The sequence below is a fragment of the Plutella xylostella genome, chromosome 23, assembly GCF_932276165.1.
Source record: "Plutella xylostella chromosome 23, ilPluXylo3.1, whole genome shotgun sequence".
Taxonomy (NCBI): domain Eukaryota; kingdom Metazoa; phylum Arthropoda; class Insecta; order Lepidoptera; family Plutellidae; genus Plutella; species Plutella xylostella.
This window is the reverse complement of record NC_064003.1, coordinates 3,792,950-3,806,037: the sequence shown is the minus strand read 5'-3', so window position 1 is coordinate 3,806,037 and position 13,088 is coordinate 3,792,950. Positions and strand designations below refer to the sequence as shown.

The following is a 13,088-nucleotide window of genomic DNA, read 5'->3' as shown; positions in this document are numbered from 1 at the left end:
TTTTAGACAAAATAGTACAAAATCTTCGAACAGAATGCAGGGACAGCTACTAAACGGACGGTAACAAAATTGTTGGGCTTGGTTTACATGGCACCAGCACAAAATTTGAACATGATAAATTTAGAACATGGTCCCAATTTTACATGAAATTCACTTTAAACATTTTAATAATAGAGTTAAACTCTAAATTAGGTTATATCGCTCGAAAAACCACATTTATAACAAAAAAAACAATAAATATACAGTCATAGCAATCCAACTTCCGTTATTAAAGTCGCCATGTAAACCTGTCGATTTTGTTACTTTTTCGTTCCATCTATATGTTACCGTACCCTCAGTAACAAAATCGAAGTAACAAAACACGCCCACCTAACCTTTGAAAAAATATATGAGCCGATCAGTTACTAGCAGTGATAAACCAAATACCACAGTTTGTTTAGCATTAACCATGCCTTTTTATATTAATTTATCGTAAGAAATGTGTCAACAAATAATTGATTACGGTAGTAACAAACCTGACGACAAATTTGGCCACAGTTCGACCGGTAATAAAGACAGTCTCACTGAGCTACCCACGGCGGCCTTTTTATTTTTTTTAAGACGGCAATGTCTAAGATCTTAGTATTGCCATATTTTAAAAACTAAAAATAAGCATTTGGTAAATTTTCTATAGGAAAAAATGCGGTAACAAAACCGACATTTCCGGAAGTATCAAAATCAGGGCCGAAATTGTTTTCGATTTAAAAATATAAAACGGCTATTATTCGCACTTTTAATGATATCAAACGATAATTATTTAGTAGATCTTCCGTAAAAACCACTCCAAAAGTTCGGCTACTTAAGAATTTTTTGAATAAATTGAGCTACAAGTTTCATTTTATGCCGGGGACAGGGCAAAATGGTGGGTTGTGACTTATTAAAATATTTTTGACAAATTCAGTTTAAGCAGGACTTAAATATATTTTAGTTTAAAATAAAGTCAATCAGTTATATTTGCAGTTAAAAGGCATTTTTACCAATATAAGGAAAGAAATGGCTGCAAATAAATAAAGAAGTTGAGGGACATGCCAAAATGGCCGTTGTTATAAATTTTTATAATTCCTCATATTCAATAAAAACAAGTCAACTAAATTACTATTTACTTAAGAATCAATAACTACTATTCTAAGCTTCACATTGAAAGCTAGAAAGTCTTCCATTACACCCCGCATAGTCTTGATACTTTTATGACACTTCTTATTTCATTAAAAAAACTTGGGTTACAGTTATTTTTTCTTAAAAATCTGCAGCCTCTCGATTCTTTTTTCGTAATTTTTGAATGTTCATGTCTTTATCATGTCAGTTAATAAACTGCTGCCCGCCCGTCCATCTCTGCCTCATTAGCTAACGATACGAGCGTTAATTTGTTTGAGTTGCAATTAACATGTCGACCAAGTTCGACGCCCGGTTAAGCTTTTTGTTGACTAATCTCTTAAAAGATAAAGAAAAAAAGTCTAACAGTCGTTTAGTCTGACAAGTCGGTTACCGATTTATAGCCTCCAGTTGGAGTGAGTGAAAAAACACTCTATCGGGTTAGTATTAAGGTACTTTGTCGATCGAATGATAAAGTAGGTGGGTCGGATTTTCATGATGTAATTCCTAATCGTTGGACGTCTTAATGTTTAGAGATCCTTTAAAGTGACTCAATTAGAATTATACAGTCGTTATACTTGTAGTAGATATATCTCTGTAGTACTAAGATATATTTGCCTACCAATGTATCTCTTCATTAGGTTTTAGGATTCAGTATATTAAATAATACAAAATATTGATTACGAATATAATTTTATTAACAATATTTAATTTAATGACTGTACTGTAAGTCGATATCGTATTTACAATTTGTTTTATATTACATTTATACATTTTTTTCAGCTATATTTACTTATTAACACTAAATAGTTACATAACCTACAGTTTTGTCCTAAAATGCACAAGAAGATAACCTACTATGGGTATCAAAATCTACCGACCTTACCAGTCCTAAGATGTTTCGTTCAATTTCATTTGAAAGTTATTGAAAAGAAAATTTTCTAAAAAAAATCGTTATCGTTTAAATGCTGCAAAAGACCATCATATTTAAACATTTGTTTTGGATAGAGTAGTTACTTTCAATTTTTCTTTAACGCAATTGTATATTTTTAATAATTATTCATTAGCTTGTTTAATTCAGTATATCATTCAGTACGTATTTAATTAATTATTGTATAAAAAAACGTTTTTCCAAGTCGCCATTGTAAGTTGATTTGTAAGTATATAAAATATAGTGATTAGGACTAAAGTTAATTTTTAACAGTTCCGAAAAAGAATGCATAAGCAAGTAACCTCCGGAGATAGTGAAATTTTAATTGACCTTTTCCAAATCATTTCCAACTTGCACCCGGATATACGTATAGTAGGTACCTACACACAAATACGTTGTTTTAGGGTTGTTATAGTTCATCATCACGACCCATTACGTCCCCACTGCTGGGGCACGGGTCTCCTTCCAATGAAGGAAGGGTTTAGGCCTAGTCCACCACGCTGGCCAAGTGCGGGTTGGTGGACCCCAACACAAGCAAGCTTGTGCTGAGAGAGTTGTCGGGTAAGTGGGCAACCCGACTGTCAGATGTTTTCAAGCCGCCCGAAGGCCTCTGACTAGGCTTAACGACTGCTACCGAAGCAGCAACCGGGACCCACGGCTTAACGTGCCGTCCGAAGCACGGAAGCGTCCAGAAAAGCACCACTTGAAATTGGTCACCCATCCAATGGCTGACCGTGTCAGTTGTTGCTTAACCTCAGCGATCAGTTACGATCACTGAGGCCCGCTCGACTACGGACGCTTCTTCTTGTTATAGTTATTTCGTAATAATTGTAAATGAAGTACCTACTTACGGTTTAAATTCTGAAATTTATATTTATAATCATTATTTAGGTAACTGGGAATCTAAAAAACGTAAGGCTTTATTATGTAAGTAAATTTCGCTAGCAGCCAATGTTTTGATGGCAACTGTTGTGTATGTGGGTTCAGACATTATAAATATATGTGGGTATGTAAGGCAGTTCGTAATAAACTACTAAGAACCCGAGACGCGTTTTACTTAACAGTGGCGACTGGAGGGATTTTAAAATAGATAAAAGTGCTTTACGAACTCAAATTCGGTGGATTACGTTACTGTAAATATTATAAATATTAATTTTAAAATGGCGAAGTTCGGTGAATTCGACATAGTGGGCGGAAATTGGAATTCATATTGTGACCGGTTGGAGATGCATTTCCTCGTAAATAAAGTGTCAGAAGACCTAAAAGTGCCAACTTTAATATCGATTATGGGGGACGCCGCTTATGAACTATTGCTTAATTTGTGTAACCCTAAGAAACCTTCAGAGTTAAAGTATGAAGAAGTGAAAAAGATGATGCAATCACACCTAGTTCCGAAAACATCAATTTTAACGGAACGTTATCGGTTTCGGCGATGCCACCAGAAAGAAGGACAATTAATCTCAGAGTATGTAGCTGATTTGAAAAGACTTTCGCGTTACTGTGACTTTGGTACAAAGCTCGATGAAAATATGCGGGATCAATTTGTTTGTGGTTTGTACCAGGAAGCAATGCGGCAAAGACTTTTCATGGCAGATGAAAACATCGATTTCGAAAAGGCGGTGGCGTTGGCGAATTCGTTAGAAACGGCTGAAAGGGAGGCGTCATCGGTATCGGCACAAACAAATTCGGCGGGTAGATACAGCGGCGGCGGAGAGTGGTGCGGGGTCGCCGACCTCGGGCCGCGCGGCGCCGACGGTTCTAGACGGTCAGTGGGGCCGCGAGCCAGCATGGATAAAATAGAAGCAGTGAATTATAACATTACGGCATGTAATGCGTGCGGTGACAATAGACATCGGTGGAACGAATGCCGTTTCCGTGCGTATGTGTGTGACCACTGCTCGAGGCGTGGTCACTTGAGGCGGATGTGCCCAGGAGATGGAGCACCAGGCGCAGCCAGCAACGAGGCATGGCGCCACTCACGGCGTGGGGGCCGCGGCGCGGGAGGCGCGCGGCGGCAGCCGGCAGGCAGCGGAAGCGGGTCGTGGGCGAGGCGCGGCGCCGCCCGCCCTCAGGGCGCGGCCCGGGCGCCCGCCGGCGGCGAGGGCGGCGCGCTGCATCGGGCACACTACGTGCAAGATGCACCTGAGCTGAGCCAAGAGGAGGACAGAGAGGAGGACTACGAAGATGAACCTATTTTGCAAATGTCATTAAAGGAATACAAACCGGTCAGTCTATCATTAATTGTAAATAATACTTTGTTGCAAATGGAAGTCGACACAGGATCGGCATTGTCGTGTATCAGTAAAGAATTATATGAACAAAGATATTCACATATTCCTTTGTTACCGTGTCGTTTGACGTTATCATTTTATGATGGCACAAAAATAAAGCCAGCTGGGCTTATCGAGGTTCAAGTAAAGTATGGAAGTATTACCAAACAATTAGATTTGTATATAATTGATAAAGGTACTACCAATTTGATAGGTAGACAGTGGCTAGCATTGTTGAATATTCAAGTACCTAAGATTACAGTAAATAATTTAAAATGTGATCAGGAGCTGCACCGAAATATTCATGTGAATGAAATAATTTCCAGATATAAACCGCTGTTTGACGGAGGGCTGGGACGGTTCACCGGTGGAAGGGCCAGCCTGCGGGTGCGCGGGGGCGCCGAGCCGGTCTTCTGCCGCGCGCGGCCCGTGCCCTACGCGCTGCGGGAGCGCGTGGACCGCGAGCTGGACGCCATGCTGGACGCCGGCGTCATCGAGCCCGTCGACTGCTCCGACTGGGCTACACCACTGGTAATCGCAAGTAAGGCCGATGGAGGTATACGAATATGTGCTGATTTCAAGGTTACATTGAATCAGGTGTTGTCAGTAGACAAATATCCATTGCCTAGGATAGATGATCTACTATCTAACTTAAGTGGTTCTACATGTTATAGCAAGCTAGATTTATCACAGGCCTATAATCAGATTGGGTTAGATGATTCTAAACGATACACAGTAATTAACACACACAGAGGTCTGTTTATGTATAATAGGCTTGTATATGGTCTGTCATCGAGTCCAGGCATATTTCAGAGAATAATGTCAAATTTACTTCGTGAAATACCAAATGTTATCGTTTTTATGGACGATATTTTGCTGTACGGAAAAACAATGGACGACCATTTACAAGCTTTACACAGGGTGCTTCAGAAGCTTCAAGAAAATGGGTTGAAAATAAAACTAAGTAAATGTACCTTCTTTGCTAAAGAAGTGAAATACTTAGGGTATGTAATTGATAAGAATGGAATAAGGGTGGATGAGGATAAAATTAAACCAATACTCAACATGACGGAACCAAGGACAGTATCCGAATTAAGATCTTTTCTTGGAATGGTAAATTTTTACGGGAAGTTTATTAGAAATCTGAGCACTCATGTAGCTCCATTAAATGATCTACTAAAGAAAAATAATAAGTGGTCATGGGGGAATAAGGAGAAGCGAGCATTTGAAACTGTTAAACAGATGTTATTGAGTTGCGATGTACTGGCGCACTACGACAGCGCGCGCCCCCTGGTGGTGACGTGCGACGCGAGTGCGCACGGGCTGGGCGCCGTGCTCACGCAGCCCGACGCGGCCGGCGCCGAGCGCCCCGTGGCCTACGCGTCCCGCGCTCTCACGCAGCCCGAGCGCAACTACTCACAAATACATAAGGAGGCGCTGGCGATTATTTATGCGGTGAAAAAGTTTCACCAGTATCTTTTTGGTCGAGAATTTTTACTGAGGACGGATCATAAACCTCTTTTAAGCATTTTTAACCCGGAGGCGGCTATCCCAAGTATGACGACAAGTCGCATGCAGCGGTGGGCTTTGACTTTGTCAGCATATAATTTTAAAATTGAATACATTAGTACAGACAAGAACATTGCAGACGCGCTGTCGAGGATGATCGCGGGGTACCGGGCGGACCGAGTGGACGATCACGTCGATGTTCCCGAACAGACATACTTACATTTCGCAACAGAAGCGCTTCTACTAGATAGCAATGTTATAAAACAAGAAACAAACCGTGATCCATTACTCGGTCGAGTTTTAAGTTATATTAAACAGGGATGGCCGAGGGAGGTGGAAATTAGAGAGCTAAAACCATATTTTAACAGGAAATCTGAATTATATATTGAGTTAGGATGTATTATGTGGGGACCAAGAGTCGTAATACCTAATACATGTAGGGAGAGAGTGTTGAAAGAACTTCACGATTCACACATGGGTATGGTTAAAACAAAAAGTCTAGCTCGTAGCTATGTGTGGTGGCCGGGTCTGGATGAGGCTATCCAGCAGACGTGTGCGGCGTGCGAGGTGTGCGCCGAGGTGGCCAGCATGCCGCCGCGCCACGCGCCGCGCGCCTGGCCCTGGCCGGACCGCCCGTGGACGCGCCTGCACGTCGACTTCCTAGGGCCCATAGCGGGAGCTACGTACATGGTGCTTGTTGACTCCTGTTCTAAGTGGATCGAGATAGTGAGGATGAATGGTACTAATGCATCGAATGTCATTAATAAATTAAGAGAAATCTGGGCCAGATTTGGAATTCCTAAACAATTGGTAAGTGACAATGGCCCGCCGTTTTCTAGCATTGAATTCGAATCATTTTTGAGAAATAATGGCATTGAGCATATATTTTCATCTCCGTACCATCCATCTTCAAATGGTGCCGCCGAAAGTGCCGTTAAGATTTGTAAACAAATAATAAAGAAAGCAATAGTAGAAAAGAAAGACATAAATGTGGCCTTGTGTAGGTTTCTTCTCATGTATAGAAATACGGAACATAGTGCGACCGGGGAGAGTCCAGCACAGCTGTTGCTGGGGCGCAGTGTGCGCACGCGACTGGACCGCGTGTTGCCGGACCGGGCGGCCGCGGCCCACGCGCGCCAGGAGCGCCAGCTGCAGGCCCGGCTGCTGCCGCAGGGCGCCCGCGCGCTCGCCCAAGGGGACCCTGTCTGGTATCGTACCTACGGATCTGCACAGAAATGGGCTAAGGGTAAAGTGATAGGTCCGCTAGGGGAGACTGATTACGAAGTTGAATCATCTGACGGTGGTAGGATACATCGGCATATAGACCAGATTAGGAAACGATTAGAAAGTAGTAGTAAAAACTGTAAGCAAAATCACCAATGTAACCTTGAAAATCCGTTAGTATACTATCCATCCATACTTACCAGTGATGATAATCCGATTGTGTGCTCGGAAGGAGCGTCGAGTGGCTCGGCGGCGGAGGTGACTGCGGGTCCCGCCGAGCTCCCCGCGACCCCGCAGCGGGGGACACCCCCGCCGGCTGTGGCGCCGGCGGAGCCGCCCCCAGCGGATCCGGAGCCTGGCCCTTCCACGGGGCTGAGACGTTATCCAAGACGTGATCGAAAACCAGCCACCCGTTACGGTTTAGAAATAGATTAAATTTAAAACTAAAGGGGATTTACCTACTTAACTATTAATTAATTAACCACCTACTGTTTGATTTGTGTTTTAATTACTTACATAATTAAGTGCATTTAGTTAAGAGTATTGTACTTACTTATATGTATGATGTTAAGCCGCTTGATAGAAAAGTATCTATGTAGATTAATATAGATAGTTATAAATATGTACTTTGAGTCCCTGCCTATACAAATGCCAAATGGATATAATATTTAGTTTAACTTTAGTTGTAACCTGTTATAACTTGATACATTGTTATTAAAAATGATGTATTGTAAAAGCGGGCAAAAGGTTATTAATTTATTAGTTATATAAATAGTAAATAGTTGTGGTCTGAGATAAATGTTATAAGTAATTATAGGATAAAAATTAAAAGTGTGACGAGTTAAAGTAAATAAGCAGATTACACATAAAATCTAAGTCAATAACAACTTCTTATGGCAGGGAAGGGTAGGAGTAGGTAAAGTAGTAAATAATAGAAACTTGCTTGTGTATAATTTTATAAGATTTAAAGGATAGTATTCAGTAAGGGTGGAGGTGTTGTGTATGTGGGTTCAGACATTATAAATATATGTGGGTATGTAAGGCAGTTCGTAATAAACTACTAAGAACCCGAGACGCGTTTTACTTAACAGCAACTAGGTTTTAAATTCAATGCAGCGTTGGCAAACGTACCTACATATATCACAGACCGTTGTCTGTACACAACCCAGTTTTAGAAAATTTAGTTGTCGTTATTTGTTGTAATTATTGTCAACTTTTTTTGAATAATTGAAAAAGGTCTTTTACAGCATTCTTCCGGATTTCATTATAAAGAATTTGTAATTTCAACCTACAAAAAGGTCTTAATTGACAAATAATGTGTTTACTGGCATAATAATTTGTCTTGGTGGTCAGGTACGTACATTATTATAGAAAAAATAAGATAATTTACTGACCCATCTACATTACAATTTTTTTAGCCAATCATAAATAAAATCTATCTTGGTAAATAGTTATAATTTAAATATTAAAGAAAAGGTAAATGCTTTTCAGATTAACATCACTGCAGCCTCAAAATATACGACAATTAAAGAATAAAATAATAAATAAGCTCTTATAATAGCATCTTGAGTAGGAAACGGTAAAAAATATTCACTATCAAAATAACCCTGTTTAAACAGCAAAGATTCATCTACAAAGGCAAGTCACTCGCTTGAGCAGATATATTTACATAGAATAAATTCTTCCTATTTAGGAATTCAGATACGTACTTAAATATTTTTAGAGCTGAATATAATTTCAAGTGAAATAATAAAAGAGATGACGTTAAAAATATTATGTACATACCTGGTTATAACGCTGAAATAATAATGACCGTCTTCACTGACAGCACTCTTAGAACACTGTGACGATATGACATGCCCTACTGATAAAAATCTGCATAACTAATTACTTAACATCACATACATCACCGACTCTGTAAATACTAAATCAACCAAGAAATAACGCTTCTCGTAAACAATATTGCATTCGTCCATTGCATCAATCAACGGTTAGTTTGTAATCACTGAAGTCTGATTTGATCGTCATCGTTTTCACTATAAATTTACACTAGGATTTGTCAGTCTGTAGTGTAGCGGGCGACGGCGACGGCGGCGGCGGCGAGGGCTACTCCTCGTCCACGTTAATCTCGGAGTCGGCGGAGTCCTCGTCGTAGGTGGACGAGGAGGCGAACCCGCGGCCCAGCAGCGCCGAGCGGTTCTTGGCGGCCGCCGCGCGGTCCCGCTGCCGCCGGTTCTTGAACCAGTTGCCCACCTGCGTCGGCGTCAGCCCCGTCGCCGCCGCCAGCTCGCGCTTCTTCGTCGGGTTCGGGTACGGGTCCTGCAGGTACCACTCCCGCAGCAGCGACCGCGTGCGCTCCTTGAAGCAGTGCGTCTTTTGTTCTCCGTCCCAAATAGTCCGAGGTAGAGGGAACTTCTTCCGCACTCGGTACTTGTCGACCGGCCCCAGCGGGCGGCCGCGCAGTCTCTCCGCCTCCTGATAGTGAGCCTCGAGCCACAGCGCCTGTAACTTGGCGTGGCTCGATCTCTGAAACCGATGTCGTTCTAGTATGGAGTATAACTCTCGGTGTCTGCCCGCGTGGAAGGCGACCACGGCTCTCGCCCTCAAAACAGCTTCACATCGCTCCAACTCGGCAACGTTAGGATGAGCGACCGGCAAAGACCATAGAAATCGCGCCAATCGTTCCACATCACCACTTTCTTCTAAGGTTTCACACACGGTGGCGACTTGCGCCGCGCTGAAGGACAGGGTCGGCAGCGGCAGCAACGGCGTGGGCGCGGCCAGCTCCAGCGCGCCCAGGCCCAGCGGCGGCGCGGGCTCGGCCCCGCACGCGCCCGGCTCGGCCGCCGCCGCGCGCTCGCCCGCCGGGCCCGCCGCGCGCTGCGCCTCCAGTATGCGCGCGTGCAGCGCCGCCGTCGTCGACTCGTCCCAGGAGCCCCGCATCGGTACGAGTGTGCGCGGCGGAGTCGCGCGCGGTCTGAGCCGGTGGAGCGCGCGGCCCTCGCGAGGAGGCGGGCCTTCGCCCCCCGAGCGCGATTGGCTATCGGTTACCCGTCGCGCGGTGCGGTGGCCAATCGCGCTCGTCGGTGGCTCGGGGGGGCCGGATAGCTTTCAAGCGGCGCCGCGGCGCGTATCCGGCGGGCGCGTTTAACTCGGGCGGGCGCGGCCCCCCCCGCCCCGCCGCCCGCCGCCCCGCGCCGCCATGATCCGTCACGCACACCGCGCCGCCGCATCATCTCCACCGCTCCTCACGTAACGAACACCGACTGCCGACGACCAACTCCGCTGAAACAGCTGCTCTACATTACTCCACCTATTACTATCTACTAAGCTCCATTCGCCCAACTATTTGGTGTTTAACAACTGACTAACTGCTGTAAATTATATCTAGATAAAGATAAACTTCTATATTACCCAGTTTATCGTCATTTTATAGGAAGGCCGAGCAGATAACAGTTGTCTACTAGGACGGATAGGTTGTTAGATTTATAGCATAAGCTATGTGGCTCTTTACATATTTTTAATCTAACATAAAGAGACTTATATGCTATTGAATAACTTAGGTACTTATTTACTTTGAGTACTTATTTCTATTTTTTTGCATTGGACAGATCTTTCCAGCATTAATACGATATCTGGTTCACGAACATTGTTTTTTAACGTTATTAATTTGGCAACCGTTAAAAGTTGAAGTTGAAAGCAATAGTTGGCGAACATTGTTTTTTTTAGCTTTTTTTTAAAATGGTAACAGGCTTTTTGAATTGGTTACAAACTTATTATATACTTATATACTATTACGTAGGTGGATTGTTTATTTACAACAAAAAATAAATGTTGTCAAGTATCAAAACCGTTTGTTCCGACTACACTTCAGCGAGATTTCACCGTGAAAGCCTTTCCAGAGTATTAAGTTATTGAACGGCAAACCACACCCAGGCAACTGTAACGCTACACACCCCACCCCCACTGGGGGGTTAGGGGGCCGGATTGCGAAGTATATCGTCGGGATTGAGTTGTTTCTATGGATTTGAGCACAATTTACATTTTTCACGTAGTTACAAGATGGGCACGCTTTGATTATGTTCTGAAAGTTGGGTTAATCTACTTACGTTGTTTCGCTTTTGTTTTCTCGCTGGCTGGTCTAGTTTGGCTTTTGTTTTTGGTTTGATTGAATATTCACCAGGCGAGGCCGGGCCGGTACACCCGCCGTGGCTTTGCATGATTGATTTATGAGAGTGATTGATGAAATGATGAATGAGCTTACAGATTGAGCTAAATGTGGTTAAGTAAGCTGGACTTATAAGTACCTAATTCTTATAAAGCTATTTAATATTGAAAGACGAAGTCTCTGTAATAGCCTTTACAAAAAAACATAAGTAGGCATTTTCAATTCAAAATAGGTACCTAAGTACAAATTTTAAACATGTAAGTAAAGAAGATCATCGTTCTAGATTCAAGGCTATATTCATTTAGGTTTTGTCCTTTCAATACTTATCCAATTTTCTTTGCAAATAGGAATCAGAGTTCTTACTTGTTTATTTTAAAATTAAATTTAACCTAGATTTTCAGGTGCTGGAAAAATAAACATCTAGGTACTCTTTATTCTTCTTTCTGTAGAAGCGAGTATATTTCATTATCCTTTGACCTCTATCCTTGCCTACAGTCCTTTGGATTTCATGTATTTAACCTACTGAAATAATATCTTCAAACTGGAAGGAGCAACAGAATATATACCTACCTAATTTCATAAGTACCTAGGTAAGGTATATGGGTAACGCTACCCGCAACCCGTTATTTACCGACGGTGCGGGGCGGTGGTGTATACGTTTGTGTGTGTGTGTGTCGCTAAGTGGCTCACGTAAAGTGAACTCGGAGCACTTTCAGTATAATGTACGTATCGCGCACTCGCGGGGAAAGCCTTCTGTGGGTAGGTCTAGATTTGGAGGAAGGGATTGGACCCTACGATTTTCTAGACTTGTAGAGGGTGGATTTTTCAGTGATCGGCATTTTACCAGCTACCTACATGTAGGTTTGTGTTTTACCTTTAAATAGCTACGTAGTTGATTGTAAAATGTTAGGTAGCACAGGACGTTGCTAAATGGGAACTTAAGCTAAGATCAAGCACTATTTGGTCCATGCTAAGTGCAAAATCTGGCAAAAACTGCACCACCTTCGATGATATTCCGTTCCAAAAGCCTCTCTATCATGTACAAAGTCAGGGTCGAACTCATCCGTCTAGTGAGTCCACACACCCCCCCTGCCCCACCCTGGCAGGTATCGATCGAGGCACCGAGGGGGCGGGTGAGGCAGCGGGGGGGGCGACAAGACACCCGCTATCTTTGTTTGTACTTTGATATAAAATCTGAAGAGGGAGTGGTTAGACCTCGGAGTTAGACACATCGCTTCGACTGATTGCGAACCTTTTTGAGGGTCTTTGTGTTATTTTTGAAGGTAGTGTGTTACCACAATAAATGTTTATTTGAAGATGAAATGTTGTGTGGCATAGAAAAATTATTTCGCCGTCTGCGAATAGCGTTTTTTTTTTGCTAAGCTTCATAAAAATATTTGTAAATATCTACAAGATAGCATATTGCCACAACAAAAGCCATCAACCTCAGGCTCTAGGTCTAGACGCACATAGTTTGACAGTGTCATGTGTAGAACAAAAAACTCATAAAAATATACACATGAGCCTCTACCCAGCCGTAAGTATAGCATACCTCAACGATTGATAAACAGCTCGTTTGTCTGTTTATCACTCCCGCTTTTACGTTGCAAGTAATGAACCTTGAAAATACATTCTGAAACAGCAGAATTGCCACATAAATTGGAACTGGATCTTCGGTCGATCTGGGTAGTGGATGTATAAGGCAGGCCGAGGAAGGACACGCTTGGAAGAAGCCTATGTACTTACTATGTACAGCATTTATAACGTTACCGTATCCAGAATTTCGGCACAAGAGTCAGTATATCAGGTACTTACTAGGTAACTACTGCGCCGGATATTCGTTGTAATTCGTTGG

General features: G+C 42.7%; 2 protein-coding genes across 2 annotated transcripts; one reads left to right on the top strand and one right to left on the bottom strand.

Annotated features, from left to right (window-relative positions):
- The first annotated feature begins 3,027 nt into the window (after positions 1-3,027).
- LOC105386846 (uncharacterized protein K02A2.6-like) lies at positions 3,028-8,137 on the top strand. Its single transcript, XM_038121766.2, has 2 exons — positions 3,028-4,287; positions 4,659-8,137. Exon 2 carries the CDS (start codon positions 4,807-4,809, stop codon positions 7,498-7,500), a length of 2,694 nt encoding a protein of 897 aa, XP_037977694.2. The 5' UTR covers positions 3,028-4,287; positions 4,659-4,806; the 3' UTR covers positions 7,501-8,137.
- A 24-nt stretch (positions 8,138-8,161) lies between these two features.
- Positions 8,162-10,393, bottom strand: LOC119692483 (homeobox protein SIX6). Its single transcript, XM_038113232.2, has one exon. It carries the CDS (start codon positions 10,006-10,008, stop codon positions 9,172-9,174), a length of 837 nt encoding a protein of 278 aa, XP_037969160.1. The 5' UTR covers positions 10,009-10,393; the 3' UTR covers positions 8,162-9,171.
- Positions 10,394-13,088: the final 2,695 nt, after the last annotated feature.

What these genes read in the sequence shown, in the direction of transcription:
- LOC105386846 (XM_038121766.2), top strand. Translation starts at nt 4,807, where the DNA reads ATGCTGGACGCCGGCGTCATCGAGCCCGTCGACTGCTCCGACTGGGCT.
- LOC119692483 (XM_038113232.2), bottom strand. Translation starts at nt 10,008, where the DNA reads ATGCGGGGCTCCTGGGACGAGTCGACGACGGCGGCGCTGCACGCGCGC.